Source organism: Poromitra crassiceps (genome assembly GCF_964638095.1).
Source record: "Poromitra crassiceps genome assembly, chromosome: 28".
NCBI classification, from domain to species: Eukaryota; Metazoa; Chordata; class Actinopteri; order Beryciformes; family Melamphaidae; genus Poromitra; species Poromitra crassiceps.
In genome coordinates, this window is record NC_139651.1 from 5,992,649 (window position 1) to 6,015,618 (window position 22,970).

Consider the following 22,970-nt stretch of genomic DNA (forward strand, 5'->3'; position numbering starts at 1 on the left):
TTACAGCACCATAAAGGGTTTTGGATTGGACTGACTTTATCCTCCACCTCAGTGGAAATCTGTCTTTGGCTTTTTCCCCAAAATACAATAAAAGTACATACAGTCCATCACACCTACCACAACACTATGCTATACTATGGTTAAAGCCAAAAGAATAATTTCAATTCCTGTTACTATATAGAAGCCTTTTTTCCGCTGATCCACTCTTCTGTCTTTGTGGCGTCGGAGAAGAGAGCATTTGTTCCGACACCTCTCCATCATTACAGCAGAACTCAGCTACCATAGCAACAAACTCATATAGCACATGTGACAGAGGATAAAGTCCTCTCCAGCCCGTCATTTAGGCTACTATTTCAGTCGCACTAGAGAGATTCTGCATGCATACCAGAGCCATTTAAGCTATTATAGCCATTATATCATTACCATATGTTAACCCATCTCCAGGTCTGGGGCATAGACATAAATAATATGGATGTAGCTAACCCATTAAATTTATTCTACCGGGCGGAGTTCAAACGTTGGCCGCCCGTCACCATCTTGATTTTCCGTCAGCAGAGTGGGGAGGGAATGGGTTGAGTCCTTCCGCACCTCACGTGAGATGGGAGGTTCCCAGAGCCGCAGCTCCGCCTGCTATTGGTCCGTGATCGGCAAAGCTGCGCAATCACTGGACAGGCGATCTGTCAATCACCCCCTTTTCTATCATCTATTTTACTCCAAACCACCCTACAGTTGTTATGAAAAGGTGAAATTAGCTCTATAGACCAAAAGCGTGTTTCGCCCCTCACTGGAAAGATGTTTAATCCTGTTACAAAGACGGGCATTTTAACACAGGGAGATCTGCCTACTACTGCCCCCGAGCCCAAGTGGCCATTAGAGGAATTACATCTTAAACAAAGACTTCCGCACCTTCCTGGGAAAGGGGGTGTGGGCTTGCCCACTGGTCTGGGGGAACTGGCCCCGTCACATGGGATACCTACCGGTACATTCAATATTGTTAATGAATAATGGTCCAAAACACTATCGATCAATATGAGACAATCACCCCCAGTCTAAAAATGTGATAACAAGGTTAATGACGGCCGGAGATCATGTCACATGTCACAATTGAAGCAAAGTGGCTTTATTTAATCCTTTTATTCACATTGAAGGATATTAAGTCGCTTATGGGGGGGAAATGGATTACCGCTCAATGACTCTGGTCCAATGATCCATAACTAATAGTGCAAATGTATTCTACTCATTAAAAATAATGATTTTGCTTCAGGACTCTATCTGGCAAGAGTTAAGAGCTTTTAACGTTGAAGCATTTTTAAACGTCAATATATCATGACAAAAGTAATTGTGATACCTTGGTATAATTACTGTAAACAAACATGCCCGCATGGTTGAGGTGATGATGGGTAAGCCTGATGCCAGTCAGTGGTGTTGTTAGTGGGAATATCTCATCATTAAGACAGCGTTTCACTGCTTTCACCATCTGCCAAAAGCCTGCTAGAGACTGGCAGGCTTCTCCGCGATCTTCTTGTTTGATTACAGTCATTATATTAACGTCTCAAATTAATTGCGGTAATGATTTATTGAAGGAACAATGCTGCACCTAAGCACCTTGAAAGTAATCAGAACTCTTTGGCAGGGCAAAAAGTAGCACGGTGCAATTTGGTGTATCGCTTCTCCCTAGTGTCCTCCCCTTGTCTTTCTGAGGCTGCACAGACACAACACAAGCAGAGAAAGGAAGTCTTTTATCATTCGCAGAGGCGAAATGAGATCTCCTGTCATCTCAAACTTCCATCAACCTCCACGTATCTCTCTCATCGCATTGGTTTCAAAAGCTTTTCATTCACATGTCAGTCATGAAACGGCAGGGCTGTGTCGAGACATGCCTAGTGCTAGTTGGAATGAGCATGCAACCTCCAGACACATGAAGGAGCATGCAACCTCCAGACACATGAAGGAACATGCAACCTCCATACACATGAAGGAGCATGCAACCTCCAGACACATGAAGGAACATGCAACCTCCAGACACCTGAATGAGCATGCAACCTCCACACACATGAAGGAGCATGCAACCCCCATACACATGAAGGAGCATGCAACCTCCAGACACATGAAGGAACATGCAACCTCCATACACCTGAATGAGCATGCAACCTCCACACACATGAAGGAGCATGCAACCTCCAGACACCTGAATGAGCATGCAACCTCCACACACATGAAGGAGCATGCAACCTCCAGACACATGAAGGAGCATGCAACCTCCATACACATGAAGGAGCATGCAACCTCCAGACACATGAAGGAACATGCAACCTCCAGACACATGAAGGAGCATGCAACCTCCAGACACATGGAGGAGCATGCAACCTCCAGACACATGAAGGAGCATGCAACCTCCAGACACATGAAGGAGCATGCAACCTCCAGACACATGAAGGAGCATGCAACCTCCATACACATGAAGGAGCATGCAACCTCCAGACACATGAAGGAGCATGCAACCTCCAGACACATGAAGGAGCATGCAACCTCCATACACATGAAGGAGCATGCAACCTCCAGACACATGAAGGAGCATGCAACCTCCACACACATGAAGGAGCATGCAACCTCCAGACACAAGAAAGAGCATGCAACCTCCATACACCTGAATGAACATGCAACCTCCATACACATGAAGGAGCATGCAACCTCCAGACACATGAAGGAACATGCAACCTCCAGACACCTGAATGAGCATGCAACCTCCACACACATGAAGGAGCATGCAACCACCAGACACATGAAAGAGCATGCAACCTTCACACACATGAATGAGCATGCAACCTCCAGACACATGAAGGAGCATGCAACCTCCAGACACCTGAAAGAGCATGCAACCTCCAGACACATGAATGAGCATGCAACCTCCAGACACATGAAGGAACATGCAACCTCCAGACATATGAAAGAGCATGCAACCACCAGACACATGAAAGAGCATGCAACCTCCACACATAAGAATGAGCATGCAACCTCCATAAACATGACAAATAACCATCGCTGGTGACCAAGTATTGGCATTTCTTCCAGCACTCAATCCCACAATTTGGCCAGTGTGTGGTGGTTTGATTTGGTTTGCCGTGGCATCTTAATACTTTCCCACAGCCAACAGAGATAACACTCATACAAGTCTCAACAATTACTAAATGCCAAGCAACCACAGCGCAACCAATTCAGCAGTCTGTTATCTAGCAGGCAGCCACAGCGCAACCAAATAACCTCGCGTCACCAGGCTCTTCCCGAGGAGAAGAGCCTGGTACGCATTACTACAGGCAGGAAGTCGCGCCCCGTGTTCTGGTCCGCAGTGTTTTCGTTCCCCTATAGTAATGCAGCAGTAGGCAGCTTAACCTCGCCAGTCGCTACGAGTTAGAGAACAAATAAGAAACATGGACATACCAAACAAAGTATTCAAAGAAGTGCTTGAAGAAACTTGCCGGTTCCATAACATTACGTCTGAACAAAAATTGAGCGGAATATTTTCCTGCAGTACAGCACTTTGGTTCCTACTAGTACGTTCTGCTTCTGCCCATAGCCGGAAGTCTCAGAGCGAGGTTTTTACATCCAGACTAGAACCAATCAGCACGGTCTGTTGAACATTAGTCAAAGAAAGTATTCATTCTCCAACGTTGCTCCAAATTTGTCGCAGGCACACGTTTGCTTTGGGACAAAAGGTCTCCCTCGCTGACACGATGGCCAGGTTCCCGTTTGCTTTTGTCTTCTCTGAAACCTGAACTGGCGAGCGACTCGTAGCGAAGAGCTGCAATTAAACGCAACATCAAACCCAATGCTGCATCAAACTGTGGCTGAGGCAGAGGATGGGCCACTTCTTTCTCATTCCAACAGCCAAAAGCAGATTTAATGCAGTCTTTGAACTGAACAGATGGCACTTTAGCCAATTAGATGCCAGTTTAGCCCATTTTACACCCAAGACCCATATTTTATTATGCAGATTTATTTGAATGGAAAAATTGTGTCTGTAACTGCATGTCTCAAAAGTGACTAGTACTATGGTGTGCACTGTGCATCAGGGGTTTTCAAAGTGTGGCTGAGCCTCCCCTCAGAGAACATATATAGACAGGTGTTTGATGTACATACAAAGAACTGCCGCGATCGGATTTGTGAAACACGCTTTTTTTTTTTTTATCGCCATTTCCTTCACTCCACCGCCAGCTGATTCGTGCGGTAGAGGTGGCGGGCGCATTTTTTCTTCTCTCTGATTTCCCCCCTGTACAGTCGCGCCGAAGTTGTCTCGCACCCCCCAGGGGAGGCGCCGCACCTCACACCTTGAAAAGCGCCGGTGTGCATCATGATTTATGGGTAAGCGATAACGCACACTTGGTGGAAAATGACACGGCTATGTGTGGCCACTGACTAAACAAAATAAACCTTGTCAGGTAAACATCACACAGCAGTGCAGGGCGGGACCAAGTGTACCCGTCAATGGAAAGCTGTTCTGTACATTGAGCCAGGTCAAAGGTCAGCCTAGAGGTCAGGGGCAAATACTTATCAATACACAGAAGGGAGGATCATTGTGACCTCAGAGACGCTAAGCCCACTCCATGTTTAAAGTACACCACAGAGCTACAGTGAGCTTAATAGCTTCCACACACTGATGTGGGGAACAACAACAAGGCCTAATAAATAATAAATAAAAAACATCTATGATACCAGTCTGCTCTCACTTATTCCAACCAAAAGGCAGCAAGTCACAGCACACGATGCAAATAGCTCCTTTGGGGAAACAAACAGTTTTACAGTTCAAACCAGACACTTTTCTTTACCAAGCTGCAACGTGCAATTTGCAATACTCAAAATGATGGCTCCGAGGGTTGGTTTTCCAGCGATGAATGTGAGAAAGTAAAAGTAACTCTGATTGCAGCTTTGGAAGAAAATCGTGCCTAAAAAAGGAGGATGCAGGATGGGCCAAACGTAGGAAAATCTCCCGCAGCCGCCCCTAATCTAGTAATAATACATCGATATAATTTGACTGATTGGGGGTAAACATTAAAATAAAAAGCCGTTATAGAAGAGCGACGGGCAGATCCTTCAGATCTAAATAGATGTCTTTTTCTCTTTCTCTCCTTGAACATGTAGCTCAAATTAAAAAACAAAACAGAGAACCACTTGTGACAAATCACTGTTACGCTGCTGAGCAGAATACAATATAGGGTCACTACCAGTGATCACTGGGTCAGGGGTCCCTGAGGGGCTTCCAAGTGGTCCAATGAAGAATTACAATTGAATTCACTAACCAGATAGCAAGTCAAAACCTGTCTGATGTGACTAATGTGTGACTGTTTTTGGGGGTTGGTGACGTGGAATGTTCTACTGTAGTCTACCATAAAGACCTCCTCCACCTTACCTCATAGGACCAGACGCACTGCACCCCGGCGAACCTGCGCACACAGCGGCCCACCTCCACGTCCTCGTGGGTGGTGTACATCTCCTGCAGACACTGGCGGATGTGGGGCACCATCCTCCTCAGGACCTCGCGGCTCATGATGACGCCGGGCCCGCCCATGCAGAAGTTCTCCCCGGGCTCCAGGGCCAGCTTCCCCAGCTCGTCCCGGGCCCCCATGCCCGTCTGGCCCAGGAAGATGGCCTCGCTGCTGTTGAGGCTGCGCAGGAAGCCCTCCAGGCGCTCGCTCTTGATGTAGACGTCGTCGTCGGCTCTCATGAACCACTCGTACTGGTCCAGGTAGTGGTCGTGCATGTACTTGAGCATCATGAAGGACTTCTTCTGGGGCGGGTACGAGTCGTCCACGTTCCTCAGGGCGATGATGGGGATGGGGATGGAGGTGTCCGAGCCCTCGCTGGAGAAGAACTCCACGCGACCCGGAATGCTCTGCGCCCACGTCCTGGAAACATGCAAACAACACACAGGCGGAGAAGATTCAATTCAAGATTCAAAAAGCTTTCAGAATTTCCTCCATGCAATAATGAATGCATCTCTATTTGCGGGGGCTTGCCATTTTTTTTTCGAAATTCCTCTGATTTCTCTGCAAAAAATGCTACTTGCAACCTTTGCCAGTTTGCAGTTTTCCTGCACACAAAAAAAATCATAAAACTTAGGAAATTCCATTGCAATTTTTGAGAACAGTTGGTAGCAGTTAGGGGGGAATCGCAATTATTTCCCTCAACTTGCAATTTTTGCCAGTTCCTGCAAAAAAATGAAAAAATCACGAGACACAGATCAAGCTTATTTGCTGTTACAACAGTGAGCATTTTTATATAGTGAGAACTCCCAGTAGCTCACAGACGATTAAAACGAGAGAACCTTGAAATGTGTGAACAACACTTCTCAATTGTGCTGCGTTAGTGATGGCAGACTACTGTATGTGGTCTATGGCCTTCTCTAACACAGCACAGCAAAACAATATACTGTATTGTGTGGTGTAAGTTGTGCGATAGAGACAGACTTATTTACGGGTTGAAGAGCTAAGTTAACTCCTCGTTTCTTTTTCAAATTCACAAACTTTCAAGGATTTCAAGGGTTCGTGGGAACCCCTGTACAATTGGATAGTCTGGAAACATATTAAGGACCATGTAGTGGTCTGTAATACTGCCTAACAACATGCAATAAATAGCCTGGGAACAATGACCTATCTATTCTTCATCATCTTGCAGGCAGCCTGTTTCCATACTGGCTTTTTACAGCAAAAGTTCCATTACTAAAAAAAAGGCTGAATAAAGGATAACAAGCATGTTAAATGTGCAAACGTCTTAGGCACCCTAGATTTTTTTAAACTTATATAAATTTGGTCTTATTATGTTTATTTAGGCCTGCAGTAGTGTCAGTACTGTAGACTGCTCGTCTGCTCTTTATAATATTTTTACATTTAAAAACTGCATTGTTTTTAAAGCGTCAGAATTTTGTGTGTGCCTAAGACTTTTTGCACAGTACTGCACATACAATCTTTTTATTTTTTTTTTAGATGACAAGCGACTTCAGAAGTTAAATCGAGAAGATAAACATCTTGGCTACCTATATTTATCTGGATATTTTAGTGCATCAGGAAGGAGGTTCAAAGTAAAGCGTGCCTTTAATCCATCGCATACCTACAATTACATGCCCTCTGCCCATGTGCACGTGCGCGCTGGCCCTCCCAAAATTGGACCTCTATCAAATATCAAACATGACTTAAGGCAGTGGTTCCCGTCCGATCATGTGCCACTGACTGTGACACACACACAGTCTGCAGATTTTCGCCCAAACCAATGAATGAAAAATGGCGTTTTAATATTGAAATCAGCTGATGTGGTGTCTGGCTGGAAGGAAAACCTGCGAGGCACAAGCTCTTGAGAACCACTGACTTCATGCATGAGGAGACGGCACTGTTTGGACTGCACCACCACCACCACCACCCCCCCCCCCCTCAGTACATGAATTAATCTCATTAAAGCCTAAATGTAGTATTCATTGCACGTGCTGGGTCAGGCATTTGAAGCTGATGGAATTAACATAGGAACTTAGCAGCCAGACGCACGATTTAACACTGTCCTGTTCCTAACAGAATCAATAACTCCTAGAGCTGCAACGATTCGTCAATAAATCAATTAGTCGATCAGAAAATTAATTGGCAACTATTTTTATAATCATTTAGACTGACTTTTTTTTTACTAAAATCCATTCATAAAACTCATTCCAGCTTCTTAAATGTGAATATTTTCTGGTTTCTTTAGTCTTCAACTGATTCTCTTTGGATTGTGGACTGTCGGTCAGGACAAAATACGACATCTTGGTTCTTTGGGGGCAAAAGTGATCAACATTTTTCACCATTTTCATGACATTTTATCGACCAAACGATTAATCGATTAGAAAATAATGGGACAGATGAATCAATAATTAGAAAATAATGGGTTAGTTGCAGCCCTAAACAACTCATCTGGGTCTACTAACTAATGCAGGTTCAGCCATATGCAGCACAGCCCTCTGGGGTTCTTCAATGGAGCTAGAAACACAGGAGGAAACACCTTCACCAGACAATAATCTGCTCCACAGAGATCAGTGGATCTGTTGGCATCACACACCCTTGGAAGGGGGTTTAAGCCTAAAATCCGACTCTGTAGAGAGAGTTCTTAGGTTGCAAGCATGGCTGTGAGGTAAGGACATAGCCTATTTGACATTGTGACTATTTTTTTTTTTTTTTTTTTTACTTTTTATTGACAGATTATTATCAATACATACCGTAAATTCCGGACTATAAGCCGCGGCTTTTTCCCCGTTTTTTGGCCCCTGCGGCTTATATAACGGTGCGGCTTATCTATGGATTTTTTCAGCAAAAATAAAAATAAAAAACGGAATTCTCTCTTCTTTAGCACTCTTTCTAACTATAAATCCACTTCTGTTTTAATTTCCTCTCTTGCCCTCTTTTCACCACACCGCGGACACTGTGTGCACTGTAAAAAACCAGGTCGAAACCTGGCATAGCCCCGGTGCATGGTATCGTCACGCATTTTTTCCAAAGGTGGGTTGTATCATTTTAGATAGTTATTGTCATGCTAATGCCTGTGCAAGTGGTCATTTTTCTGATCAGTTTGTTTTTAAGTACTTATTTGACATATAAAAAGGGATGATTGACAGCTGTGGCAGCCAGTCTCAAGCCGTCATCTACAGGCTACAGGCTCTTCACCTTATAGATCTGTTTTAGATAGAGAAGACACTGCTTGGTAAAACAAAAGGAAGACACTGCTTGATCTGTCTACCAGACTGTATATCGATGGACCGCAATAAAAAGGACATTGTTTTGAGAAAGCTGCGCGAAGTTGGTTGGGGACTTAAGTAAGTTCAGAAAATAATGTGTTTTATTAGTTACTCCAGCTACGTTATCGTTTATTTTAATACACAATGGTTTTAATGGAAGCAGACTAGCATTAACCGCTTGTCTGTTTTGCCGGTTTTTGTCGGCTTCATATTACTCTAACCTAACAACCGATAACGATAGCTGGAATAACACAATAATAGACACATATTTTCAGAACTTACCAGGTTTTCCAACTACCTGCATATGCCAGGAAATGTGTTTTATAATGTTAACTCCCGGGTCTAACCATAACATGGGGCCTACACAAGTGTACACAACAACCAGCCAATAGCTAATCGCTAACGCGTTAGCGTTAGCTTACAGACACTGGAGGTTTTATTTTTGGTATTAAAGCAATAAACGTTTTTATATAGATATCTCAGGGAAGTGCTTTGACTGTGGGGATGTTCGTTCAATCTTCACAAGCTCCTCTCTTAGCTGCTGTAAGGATATACAGAGAAGAGACCAGGCAGGCTGGCTAACATTGTGTAAAACAGAAGGAACACACTGCTTTATCTGTCTACCAGACTGTATATCGATGGACCGTGTTAGCTAGCTAATTAGCCATGTTAGCTGCCTCAGTAGGTAACGTTAGCCTATAGAGAGTATTTATCTGACGTTTATGTTAGCTACTCCTCAAACCTGCGGGTGGAAATGGTTTATGCGATGCGATGTATGTTGAAGCAAGACAACGTTTTAATGTACCTTGAATTTGACAAATTACGACGGGTCGTGCTCACGCAGATCTAAGCCCTGGCCATCCTAGGCTCAACGCGAGACTCATCAGTCATTCGGATGAGTCTTGCGTTGAGGCTATGGCCATCTGTATTTTTACAAACGCTGAAATATTCCCATACAGCCGACGTTTTTAGATGGGGGAAAGTTCAGGGGGGTCCTTGCGTTCTCCTGCTTTATCACACACATGATTGTAAACACACAGGGACAGCTCCTCACAGCTCCTCTCTACTGTGCGTCTGGCATGCAGCAAGGGGGAGGGGCCGCGTAAGCTGCATTCTGCAAAGCCACCTGGGCACGTTGTTTTGGGGAAACAGCTGATACCGTGAGGAAGGTATGACAGCAAATCTTAGTGGGGCAGCGGCGCCCTCTAGTGGCCGGCCGCCATTTAGTCGCCTAAAACGGTGCATAATTAGTCTTGGCGACATGCGGGAATGTAAGGCCCCTGGTGCATTACCAGCACCGGGGCCAAAAACACAGGTGGTGTTATGTTGTTTTGTTGAAATGTTAATAAATGGGAGCTTCCTCAAACAGCCATCTCTTTCCCGACAATCCCCTCTGTGCACGAACCCTTACATATGGTAATTAAACATTAAAACACAATTAAAAAAAACACCTGCGGCTTATAGTCCGGTGCGGCTTATATATGTAACAAACAGGCAATTTTGCTGCTGCGGCTTATACTCCGGTGCGGCTTATAGTCCGGAATTTACGGTACTTGCATTGTATACATTGTAGATATGTACTGCCATAGGTTTTTTCTTTTTAGAGAAATAAAAGAAAAGACAAAACCACAACAGCAGCAACAGCCGCAACAAAACAAACAAACAAAAACAAAGGACAAACAAACAAAACAGGGAGTGGACTTTTCACTATACATTCATCTTGGATCCAAAAAGATCAAATCTGGCCTAATGGGTGTTATTATATATTGAACCCAGCATTCCCATCTTGAGGTAAATTGTTCTACTTTATGATTGATAACAGCAGTTAGTCTTTCCATCTTATATATATCCATCGTAATATTCATCCATTCTTTCACTTTAGGGCTTTCCTGTGATAACCACTTCCTGGTGAGAGCTTTTTTTACCAGCTACCAGCAATATATTAATCAAATATCTGTCTTCTTTCCACCAGTCTTCCGATATACCAAAATACATTGTTTTACTATCTAGGGGTATTCCACATTCGAAAACATCCTGTATAGCTTCGTGAATCTGTTTCCAATAACCCCTGATAACGGGGCAGTCCCAAAAGACATGATAGTGATGTGCTATTTGACTATTTTTAATGTCAAATGAACTTAAGACCTTGGTGGGTTTCTTTTACACAAGTGGAATGTAGGACTTGAGTTCATTGTGAACAAGTTTCAAGCCCATTGACAAGAATGCAAGCATACGACAATTTAAGTGATTACTAGGCCTATACCATTCATTCGGATGATGGTATGGAGGGAACACGTTTGTGACATTGTGGAGTTGAAAACAGGTTCCTGGTGAGCCCAGGTCAACTCACTACTGTGTAGAGGTAGTAGGAGACAACAAGCACACGAAACTGAAATTGAGGATGCTGCATCTGGTTTTAGTTCTGGTATCGGGGAGCGTTTTGGGGTTTCCAATTAAGGAAGAAAATGGCAACAAAGACCTTGTACAACAATGACGCCAATGAAAAACGTTGTAGGTGGATAAATGTCACAATTGAGTCCTAATAGTGCGCAGATCTTTTTTTTTGTATATTATATTTATTTTTATTTTTTATTTTGACAATATATGTGAACAAAAAGGAACAAGCTTAGACACAGTAAAGGGAGAAAAAAAACATACATATATCAACAGTTATTATAATGTGGTGTTAACATCCATATAAGGTGCTTATATACTTGTAAGAGATGTCGCGCATGGGGGCTGGTTGGTCTGTTGGACGCGAGGCGTCCAACAGAAACCAGCAGCCGGGCAAGTCACCCACCGCCCCTAACCTCGTCGAGGTCGGCTAGAAACGGCTCACAAATAGTTAGAAACTTTTTATAGTGCCGAGATCTTTTCTAGTGAGAAATTCTTGCAAAAAACTAACATGCAAAAACCTGTTGTCACCCTGTTTATGGTTTGCACTATGTTTATATTTTGTATTACCTCTAAAAAAAAAGGGGGGGGGGGGTTAGTTAGGGTGATTCCCCCTCCCTCATAATTGTGTCACCATAATATCTAACCGTGAACACTGTATCATGTGTGACAACCAAGAGTTGACCACGAACCATGAAAAACTGAGCAGAATGTATGTTACAGCCCTGCAATTCTATCATACAATGTTTGACCCCTGTAGCCATGCCTCAAATATTTCAAGACCACATGTCAAGTGTGCTTTTTCTCTGAGCCAACCTATGAATCCTGTTTGATTTATCAAAGCAGCCACAGGTCAAGAAAGCCTTTGGTGGAAATGTTCCACCAAAGGCAAAGAAGACACTTCCAACAGAAAGACACCTGGTTTTGTGTTCTTGACAGTAAAGACCACCATTCTCTTCAGAATGTGAGCTTCCAGAGGTCGTTCAAAGGGTTCCAGAGGGTAGCCAGACAAATGAATAGTTTGATTTCACTACAATTTGATTCCATATAATGATCCCAATTAGAGTGTGTGAGAATTACTATTCTAATCACCGGTTCCACTCCCACCACTGCGATTGAAATCTTCCACATAGGTCCCTGGGACTAATCTGATCGATCGAAAGGTGGTTTGTGGTGTAATGTGTTACTTTGCATCTGGTGGCCCTTGACATGGAAGGGTTGGAGAAACCCTGGTGCGTGGAGGCTTGGTGCTCCTGTATGGAGAGAACGCCAATCCAATCCATTCAAAACCTGGCATCTAATGTCGCTTTGCTAATGGCCAACGGCATGTCACATTATAATAGCCTGCCTGCATGGTTGAACACAATTTAAGACATTGCGAATCGTTGGGGGGTATCCACCAAAACAGCACTTATTTCAATCAAATTTCAACTTTTACATTTGGGTTTTCCCGTTTTTCTCCCTTCTATCTTCCTCCGTTACCTTATTGTGTATACTAAGTAGGCGGTGTGAACAGATGATAAAAGTTGTATTTTTACTTAAATAATTGCTAGTTGGTGGATTATATGTATACCGATGTGAAGAATGGTTCTTGGCGAATCGGAGAAGGTCTTGGCTCACGTTCTACCTGGTTCAGAGTTGTAACTTGCCGACAAGCAAGGCCAGATTAAATTGACAGATTTTTCAATGGAATTTGGCGTGACGTTAACGTTATCTCCCGTCCGATGAAAAAAGGTGTGTATCGTGGCTGCTGATGACAGCAGTGATTTAGAGGGGGGGAAACACAATTCTTCATTGTCAGACAGATCACATACCTATGCGCAGCGACGGCTCGGTTGTTGAGGTACTTCTGGGCGGTCATGACGCCAACGAAGAGGAAATTGTTGGACCTGGATTTGCCTGGCTTCTCGGTCGCCGGTGACCCGTTATCTTGCGGTGGCCATAATAATCCTCCGCCGTATTCCTTTCTGAGACCGCCGTTCAAGCCGCTGCAGCCGGCGGGGTTCGCTTTGCGTTTCTGGCCAGCTTTCTTCAACTCGGTCGCTTTGGGCAGAATGAGTCTGGAAGCCAGCGTGAAGCCGACCACCAGCCCCAACAGTACACTAAACCATGCTCTTCGGCTTCGACCTGCCATTCCCCACAACTTGTCCTCACTGTCACTGTATCCCAAACAGCGTCTCTGTAAAAAAAAAAAATTTTTTTTTTTTTTTGCTCGGTTTAGTCGGTGTGTCTCCAGCAGAAACCGGGGCTCTCACACGCTCTCTCTCATCATAGGAAAGCGTTTTTCTCAGCCCAGTTGCCTACGTAGCATCACAGCAGTCTCCATAAAGCCGCCACCTGAAAACGTCCTCTTCAAGTGATCCCCTCTGATCATGAAGCGATCCGTCGCTACCGATCATTGGCGAACATTACCGACGGCCGACAGATGTAGCGGTAACGTTAGTTTTCTCCTTTGACTCCAACAGAACAGCGTCTCCCATTCTCGCCGTTATCTAGCCATTGTGGGAGAATGTCGGATTGACGAGCTCGCTGACTACCAACGAGGTTTTAACGGTGATTTGACCCAACTGCCTTGCCGTAGAAGCGCTCTGAGTGGCTGCTTGTACATTTTTTCCTCCAGCGCTTGGTGCTGCGTTCACGTCCCATGGGAAAATACACAGAACAGACTGAACAGATTCACCACGCAAAATAATAATTAGGCTACCTTAGAAGATAGACTTTATAAAACAGGGGGTTTCGATTTCGAAGTCTGAGACTGCCCCCCAGACTCCTGGCTCTAGGAAAGTGGGGGAAAACAGTAAACTTGCACAAAACTACTGTATCTCTGACAGTGTTGGTCAAGTTACTTTCAATGTAATATACTATTACTAGTTACTTTCACTTGAAAGTAATGTTACTTTACAATATTACTGTAACTGTCTGTGTAGAGTAACTCATTACATTATTCTCAGCCTTTCCACACTCAACATAATGCACTACTGAGTGATAACGTTACATGCAAACAAAACAAAAAAATCGAATAGGAGATCATCTCACTACAATGGAATTTGAAGAGATCACAGAATTACATTTAGGCATAGGCCTACCTCTTGCGAACATTGACAGAATACTTCAACCATGTATACCTTAGTAAAATAGCAAAAAATAATAAACTACAACTGAAACTAAATAAAACATTACTAAACACGTACTATTATTATGGATCTCCCTGGGTCTGAAATAAAGTTTGAATTGAAATTTAATTGTACTATTATTATTATTATTATTAATAATAATAATATTATTATTATATTATTATATTATTATTATTATTATTAATATAATATTATTATTATTAATAATAATAATAATAATAAATAAAACCCACGCTGAGAACTAACATTGAATTGAAAAGGTAATTGTAAGGTATAATATAATAATAATATTATAATACTTGTTACATTTTTAACTTTGTTCAATTGATAATAGCAAACACTTAACATTATGTATCAATACATATACAGTGCATGCATACAATGCATTATGTATTTTAATGCATGCAAACTTTTTAAAAATACAGCGGAAAATTGTATCTCTTCTCATGTCCCTGAACGCAGCACGAATCACAGCCAGGTTCCTCTGGACTCGGTCTCGAGCGCTGTTGCACACGCGCACACACACACGCACGCGCACACACACACACGCACGCACGCGCGCGCACGCACACACACACACACACACACACACACACACACACACACACACACACACACACACACACACACACACACACACACACACACACACACACGCACACACACCGCGCGCGCGCGGCACCCGTTATCAATCCTGGATATCGCAGGACGATGTCGCCCTCTACTGGTTAAACAGTCAATAGACTAGTTTACATAGTAGAGAATGTAGATGTACGTATATTCCATGCAGTATAACAAGGTGCGGTGCTATAAGGTAAATGTCTTAGCATAGAGTTGATTAGATCCACCCCAGTAACTGAATTTAATTTCAATAAGTAATCAGAATCAGCTTTATTGGCCAAGTATGTAGCAAGCTACGTACACAGACAAAGGAATTGGAATTTGACTTTGGTTTGCGTTGCTCACATTACTCACACACAGAAGGGTATGCACTCTGCACAAGCTAAACAAACAAGGGCACGTGTAACAAGCCAAATTGAATGAAAATTGGTTCAGAATAAAGCGACTTACAGTCGATTTTATTGAGAACTCTGCCTCTCTGGCTCTCAATACACATGGCAGAGAGGGCCGGTCTCGACCTAATCTTGACGCTCAAACAGTGGCACATAAAAAGGTGGGCGTAGTTTGCCACATGGTAATTCCCATAATGATTCAGTCCGGTACATTTGTTTTGTGTGCTTACTTTTTGGCTGTCCAGGCGGCTCTCCCCTGTCGTCATGTTCCTCCTGGTCGGCACCACTAATTTTCTTTATGTTTTATTTGATAGTTTACAAGACTCGCCCGTATCTCCCCGCATTCTGCTCTGTGAACTGTGACTGTCTGTTGGTTATGGTTTTCAGGTTGCGCGCGCCGCGCCGGGCCGGGTTCTATCCTTCTCTCTCCCAACCAATCATGACTCACGTTCACATCACGTGCCTCACGTTCACGCACGTATTGGCTGCAAAGACGTTGTGGGAAGAGATGTAAACAGATAACTAGCCTGCCCTTCGCCCTCCTCACACTAGATGGCGCTTAAAGAAATAGCGCCCGTTTGTTCTATCAGCTCTCTGACCTCTGACCACTCTGTCTTCCGGGCGGCAGCGTGTAACATCGTCTTTGGTTGGAAAGTCTCGACATTTGTTTAGTGAAAAAATCATCTTGTTATCTGTAGTTTTTTGTCTTCAACATGGTGAAACTGTCGGCTGAACTGATTGAGCAGGCTGCTCAATACACAAACCCCGTGAGAGACAGAGAGCTGGATTTACGAGGTAAACTATCCTCCATCACGACTAGCTTAACGTTAGCTGGCTGGCTTTTAGCGTTAGCTTAGCTTTCCCCCAGCCGCTCGCTGTTGTATGAGGAAAAATGACCCACATTTGTACATATTCAAATCTGATGTTTCTCCAATGTGCTCTTTGGTTCAAATAAAGGTTGAATTCATCTCCCATTTATTTGATGGACGTGCATACACACGCAGCTATAAAGGAAAGTTATAGTTGCGTGTCGCGGCTATAATGGATGTGCTTTCTCTCAGGGGTTTTAGGCTGAAGTTGTTTTGTTTGTTTTTCAAAGTTTCAACATGCTGCTGACACTAATACTAAAATAAATTGTCTTGTTTCTGAAATGCAATACTGACTCACAATCCACTAATGATGCTCTCAAATGTATGTGTCTGTTGGCAAGTATCGCATTCATAAGACAACTGCCATAATGTGTAAGGCTACATCTCCCTCGTAGTTAGTTATTGTATGATATATTTTGTCCTTTATGTTATTGTTATGTTTTTAGTTGTTTCACGTTTTATGTTGTCTGATATTCCAAGATGTTAACACATTGACTGCCAGCCTTTTTTCAATGCTGTCGGTAGGTTCTGCCAGGTTTTTTTTTGAGGATTCTAGGCTCATTTTACAAGAGCCGAGGATTCTTTTCTGTTAGGACTCCGTGAACACCAATCATCTAAAAATAACTAATAGAATGTGTGCTTTCTCTGTCTAAAAGAGTTAGTTTGTAGAGTTAGTAGTTATGTAAGCATTAGCAGTTGAATACAGCATGGTTTCAGCGTGAGAAAAATTATTCAGAGATAAACGGCGTTTTGTGAAATTCGATAGAACAGTCACTTTAACCATTCATTTTTGGCATCAGTAAGACCTAAACAATAGTTTTGAACAGTAATTTCCTCCATAACAGCAGGAAACTTCCTTCTGCTCAACTCCTCCCTCCGTGGGCGTTCTTGGCTGCAGCGCCGTGTCACAAGCACTTTCCTACCTGTGCAAATGCACTTTCTCATACTCTCGACCTCTCAAATAAATTTCTGAATAGAAATTAAATTACTCTAAATTAGAGCGAAAAAGAAACAAAAAAGAATGGGTTGAAAATCCCATTCTAAAAGCCTTTTATGGCTGTTTCCAATTTGGTGGTATTTTGCAAGGCAAAATGGCCTGCTGCACCACAAGCTTGTCACAGTCTCACTGCCCCGCTGCCGCTGTGCGGCTGTGCCTGGCCGCTCCCCGAGGAAGCCCGGCTGGACTCGCCCGCCTCCCGGAGCCCTGGCCGAGAGCTCCGATGAAGCCCCTGCGACTCTGGTCATATTTACGCTGCGTGCCTCAAAGTGTGCTCCATCCGCAATCCACCATGCAAGTTTGCAATCCCCCACAGCCAGGACCCAGGCGAAAGCGAAAGCGTTTTCGCCCCATCCATTTTCATGATAATGGCTTCCATGCTGCTGTCTTGGCTTGCTTGGCTCTCAATAGTCTGAGCACCGTCGCCACTCAGTGGGTCGGCGGAATGGATTGCACACGCCCGGCGGCTCTAACACTATAATAGGAGATGCAAAAAGGCCAGATCAACGATCCACCATCAAAAAAAAAAAATCGATTCTGAAAACGTGTTAACACGTCGTTGGCAGTGAACGTGTTAAAAAGATCATCTCACATAACATTGTATTAAGATCAATTTCTACTGTATATATGTTTCGTACTACAATGGAAATGGTCCATAAAAAAACAACCCCAACATGCGTTCAGAAATCTGCCAGTTTGATGCAACACTTGCAGTCGTTTGTGTCTTCTGGTAAATTCGGCATAGATATAAACTACCAAGCAGCACTGATTTTAGTTAAATTTGCAGCTTTGCTGCTGGAATAGGCTCAAACCTCTTATGTAACGTCACAACTAACGTTAAGGTTACCATATCTTTGAATGAAGTTCAGTGTGTTGTCTGGTATCTGCAGTAAAGTGATAATGTTTCTCCTTAAATGTTACAGGTTACAAGATCCCAGTGCTTGAAAATCTTGGAGCTACTCTTGACCAGTTTGACACAATTGACTTCTCTGACAATGAGGTCAGGAAACTGGACGGCTTCCCTATGCTCAGAAGGCTCAAAACGTTGCTCATGAACAACAATAGGATTTGGTAAGTTAGAACCCGACCTTCTCTACTAGGTCACTTTTAACTACATCCAGCAAACATTTATATTTTGAGTAATATGAGTGATTTATGAAGATTCCATTGATGAGGCATACACATTAGCCTTTTTCACTTGCCACTCTATTCACCCATTTTGTGTCTAAAAGGCAGGAAGTAACACAGGTGCAAGCATAATATTAACGAGGGCCCCGGCACTGGATCACCAACCAAATGGATTGGAAGTTGGAAACCCTCATTCATGTTCTGCTTGCACCTGTTACTTCCTGCCTTTTAGCCACAATAAGTCTGTGTTTTACTAGGTGCCGTATTTATGCATTCAGAGTTCACGCTTCATGCTTGTAATCTGTAATTGTCTCTGTACAGTCGCATTGGGGAAAGTCTTGAACAGTCTCTGTCAAGTCTGACGGAACTGATTCTCACAAGCAACAACATTCAGGAGCTGGTGAGTCAAATTTCAGCAGACATCACGACATCAGGGCCAGCCGATCTGATTCTCGCGAGCTTTTTGTAAAAGATGAACAACCATTTTGAGTTCCAAGTTCAGAATCAGAAGCACTTTTATTGCCACAGTAGGTAATCATTTGACTTAGTACTAAGTATGCAGCGTAGCGGTCACATCAATCATCAGAATACAAAAGATAAAATCACAAAAATCAAAAAGTGCAGTTCAATATATAATGTACAATATACACACAAATTAGAAGGACCTGAGTGATCAATAGGAATTCACAGCCCAAAAGGTCCAGGATGTAAGTTTTGTATTTCTCCATTTTTACTCTGTCCTTTTCATCTTTAAGGGTGACTTGGACCCACTGGCATCAGTGAAGTCATTGACCCTTCTCAGGTAAGACTTCTTGGGAAGATAATCTTTACTATTTGATGCGGCCTGATTGTAACTGTGCACCATTGTAATGATTTAATTCCTTCCAGTCTGTTAAGGAATCCGGTAACGAACAAGAAACATTACCGGCTCTATGTCATCAACAAAATCCCTCAGATACGTGTGCTTGACTTCCAGAAGGTGAAGCTCAAGGTAAGTGCACATCATCAGCAGGGTCTTGGAGAAGCTTCAACAAGGAAAGTCTTGTCATATCCAACTCTGAATGTTATAGACAGTCATATTGTCATTATTTTTTTAGATCTAGTATAAAAGGCGATACAATTATTAGTATTTGTAGATCTGGGGCATCTGGGTAGAGTAGAGGTGAAAGCAGTCGCCTACCACTGCGGAGACCTGGGTTAAATTCCCGGTAGCGGTACTTCTGACTTGGTCAGACGTCCCTAATAATCTGGGGGGGAAAAGCTATTTCTAGATTTGAGGGACGTGTGACTGATTCTGGATATTGTGAAATGTTTAGAAGAACAATAGCCTGTTGAATGAATAGTCTGATGGAGTGTGTGTTGGGTCTGATGGGTGGCCTTGTTCCTTGAATGAAGGCTGGCTGTGAACTGATTGGAGGGTTTTCATGTTAACTGTGTGTGATTGGAGGGTTTTCATGTTAACCGTGTGATATCGCCAATAGGAGCGCCAGGAGGCGGAGAAAATGTTCAAGGGCAAACGGGGTGCCCAGCTTGCAAAGGATATTGCCAAGCGAACCAAAACGTAAGATGAAAGTCCTCGATGGACAGCAGCTCCTCAGAACCACTGGACACTGACTGATGGATTCGGTTGAATAATACACAATATTTCGGACCTACCAATCCCAGTAGAGAGCCAAAGTCACGCCCACTTCTGGGTTCGGCATACGCACCAACAGATTTCATTCGCCATTTATTTTCCCATAGACATCTCGTAAAATGCATATAAAAATAGTTTTACTTGGTCAAACCAAACGATTGAGCTATATTTAGAAACAGGAGAGACCATAGAACATTTCACTCAGACCAAAATGTAAAATAACAGATTTAAAAACTTTTTCTTCTTCTTTTTTGGTTTGACCAAGTAAAACTATTTTTATAAGCATTTTGCAAAATGTATGGGAAAATAAACAGCGGATGAAAATCTCTTGGGACGCATGCTGAAGCAGGAAGTGATGTGGACTCTGGCTCTCTATGGGCCTGCTACACTAAGCCCCAAAAGCAACAGCCTTTCACAACAGTGTTGCCAAGGACTGCTGTCTGTCTGTGGACATTGCCTGTTGTATCAGTTGATTTGACTCAAGAAAAGATACTACACCTGAGATGTACTACACTGGTTGAGAGGTCAGAGAAGCACATGTCTCTGTTCATGTTGTGTAACTGAGAACACGCTGGTTTCAGGTTCACCCCCGGTGTGGCAGCGCAGCCTGAGAAGAAGAGGGCAGGCCCGACCCCGGCAGATGTGGAAGCCATCAAGGTTCACTTACTAACCCGCTTTACTTCAAGTGTTTGGAAAATGTTTTTGGAATCTTCACGTTTGACACTTTTGAGGGCTGAATTTCCGCTAGCTATGTTTCCATTGTTTACAGACTTTTAAAATGTGAAAAGCATTATTTTCTTTCTTCGTAATGTGTTATAGCAATGGACCCATTAGCTTTGGATACGTTTGCCTTTAGTAGGTTCAGAAATCGGCTGTGTATTCTACAGTTAAGGATTAGGATATAAAGTGAATTTCTCACATTCATGCCAGTAGTAGATTTGAGATCAGTGTGTGTTTGTATTTCAGACCGCCATCGCTAACGCGTCGTCCTTGGCAGAGGTGGAGAGGTTGAAAGGCATGCTGCAGGCCGGCCAGATCCCCGGACGGGACGTCAGACAAGGTCAGTAGCAGTGTTGCAGACTCCGGTCACGAGTCCTGGCCTCATTCTCAGAAATCGTGACCCAACTTGGACTTGAGCGTCGTCGATTGACTTGGACTCGAGCATTCATTCATTTGGACTATTTAATTGATCAATACTTTTTCGTATGTAATAGGCCCTAATAATTTGGCATATATTGATAGCTATACTCAGGGATGCAAACACGGCACTTTTCGCCGCAATCCGCTGTTTTTCGTGTCAATCTGAGTGACTTCTGTGATTCGTCCAGATCCGAGGAGATTTTTTCAAGGGGGCGGGGGTTTGAAATCCAACTCTCAGTGGAATGGGATCCATAATGCTATTGCTAACATTAAGGCAAGAGAGGACAAACAAATAAATGGCGACATGGACTTAATACGGGTGGAAACGGCAAACCGTTTGACAATTGGTGCTACAATTTAACCCGTTTGCTTTGCGCTGTCACACAACCAGCAGAGAGAAAGTTCTCTTTGAAAATAATTCTGATTCTGTGCTGTCTCTGTTATAGCAGGCCCAGCCGGGATGGTTGAGGAGGAGGAAGAAGAGGATGAGGAAGAGACCGAGGCTGGACCGCATGTGGGTCCAGGTGCTGGAGAGGGGATGGACGAGGAAGAGGATGACCAGTTTATGGAAGAGGATCCACCAGTTAATGGCTCCTGAACACCCTGACATCAGTCACCCCCACCCCCTTAGGTTTATATTTGTGTTGAACTTACAAGTAATTATGTTGTTTATTTTGTGAGATCGGATACATTAAAATCTTTTTTTAAGCAATGAGTGCTGGACCAGTTTGTTTGACCAGTGTATTTATTGGTCAGTTGATGTCCAGTTGAATCCAGTCCTCCTGTAAATTTCCTGGATTGCAATGCATACATGTATAGATTTTTTTTTATATTCATTTTCCCCCCCTCCGATCCTGCTTTGCTATGCTGTTTTGGTATTTGATATCAAGCCATAAATAAAATGTACATTCTCAGTTTGTGGAATGATTTAAAATCAGTGGTTGAAATGGAGGGAGAGCAGCTTCAAGGGCTGGAGGAGGCTGATATCACAAAGTTCCCATTCACTGCTGTCCCTGCGAAGAGTGAAAATATGATTGACACTCCCCGACAAAATGTGATACTATTTTCGCTTGTGAAACAAATGTTCAGTGTCAATATAAATTATAGGCAGTGCGAGACATCACGCATGGCACACAAAGGCACAAACAGCTTGACTTGTACTATGAGATAAGAAAGGCCACATATGGCCATGAAATAAAATATTAAATTATGATGCATATTATGCTCAAAATTATTACAATTATTGCAGGTATGGCCATTATTATAGCCGATAAAGAAATTTCCCTTCAGCTGCTATATTCTCAAATACATACTGCAGCATGCGCTAGGACGTGTCATCAGTGATGTTATCTGGGGTCGTAAGGTGTTTCGGGTCTGTCAACATCATACACCCTCGCCCAGTAGACCCAGCCGAGGCCAATTAAGACCCCGACTCGCGTCCCAGAAGCCGCTCACGGATCAGCCTTACTACTCTGTCTGCAACGTTGCCCGCGGGAGGGCTAAGCGAGAACGCCCAATCCGCTGCAATAGAGCTAGTGCTACGCCGCAGTATTGGCCCTTCGCTGCATGGAGGATCACGGCTCTGTGGGTTACTCCCGGCCGTGCTCCTCCTTCGTCTCACCAGACCCTCCCGTGGCAAAGGCAATCCAGAGGCTGAGAGGATGCCTCAAGGACGCCTCAAGAGGGCCTGTGCGCTAATTTATCGGTTCGATATATATCGTTGTGCGTCCCTAGGTGATGGAAATGCTCTGATTTAGGCTACTTATGAAAGCCATCAGTGGCACAGCCTGAATACAGCTTTCTGACAAAGGAACAAAAACAACCCCATATTCATCTTGGCTAATTAAGCCAAAATGTCCAATTTGAGTTAAAGGAATAGTTCGCCCAAAAAGGACAATTCTGTCATCTCCGCC

General features: G+C 43.4%; 2 protein-coding genes across 2 annotated transcripts in view; one reads left to right on the plus strand and one right to left on the minus strand.

Moving 5' to 3' along the window:
- chsy1 (chondroitin sulfate synthase 1) overlaps positions 1 to 13,274 on the minus strand; it is a gene marked incomplete at its 5' end in the record, with an annotated part of 102,967 nt that extends 89,693 nt beyond the window's left edge. Inside the window, 2 exons of the mRNA XM_083662098.1 lie at positions 5,405 to 5,900; positions 12,955 to 13,274. Coding sequence (XP_083518224.1) covers positions 5,405 to 5,900; positions 12,955 to 13,274 — 816 coding nt within the window. The remainder of the gene's footprint in view (positions 1 to 5,404; positions 5,901 to 12,954) is intronic.
- A 2,643-nt stretch (positions 13,275 to 15,917) lies between these two features.
- snrpa1 (small nuclear ribonucleoprotein polypeptide A') lies at positions 15,918 to 21,971 on the plus strand. The gene is made up of 9 exons (XM_083662281.1): positions 15,918 to 16,082; positions 18,077 to 18,224; positions 18,603 to 18,681; positions 19,037 to 19,083; positions 19,170 to 19,272; positions 19,763 to 19,842; positions 20,499 to 20,574; positions 20,884 to 20,977; positions 21,504 to 21,971. Exons 1-9 carry the CDS (start codon positions 16,001 to 16,003, stop codon positions 21,653 to 21,655), a joined length of 861 nt encoding a protein of 286 aa, XP_083518407.1. The 5' UTR covers positions 15,918 to 16,000; the 3' UTR covers positions 21,656 to 21,971.
- Positions 21,972 to 22,970: the final 999 nt, after the last annotated feature.

Excerpts from the sequence above, each read along its gene's own strand:
- snrpa1 (XM_083662281.1), top strand. The coding sequence starts at position 16,001 with ATGGTGAAACTGTCGGCTGAACTGATTGAGCAGGCTGCTCAATACACA. Across the intron at positions 16,083-18,076 it reads CAGAGAGCTGGATTTACGAG|GTTACAAGATCCCAGTGCTT; the intron begins GTAAACTATCCT and ends TAAATGTTACAG. Across the intron at positions 20,978-21,503 it reads CGGACGGGACGTCAGACAAG|CAGGCCCAGCCGGGATGGTT; the intron begins GTCAGTAGCAGT and ends TCTCTGTTATAG.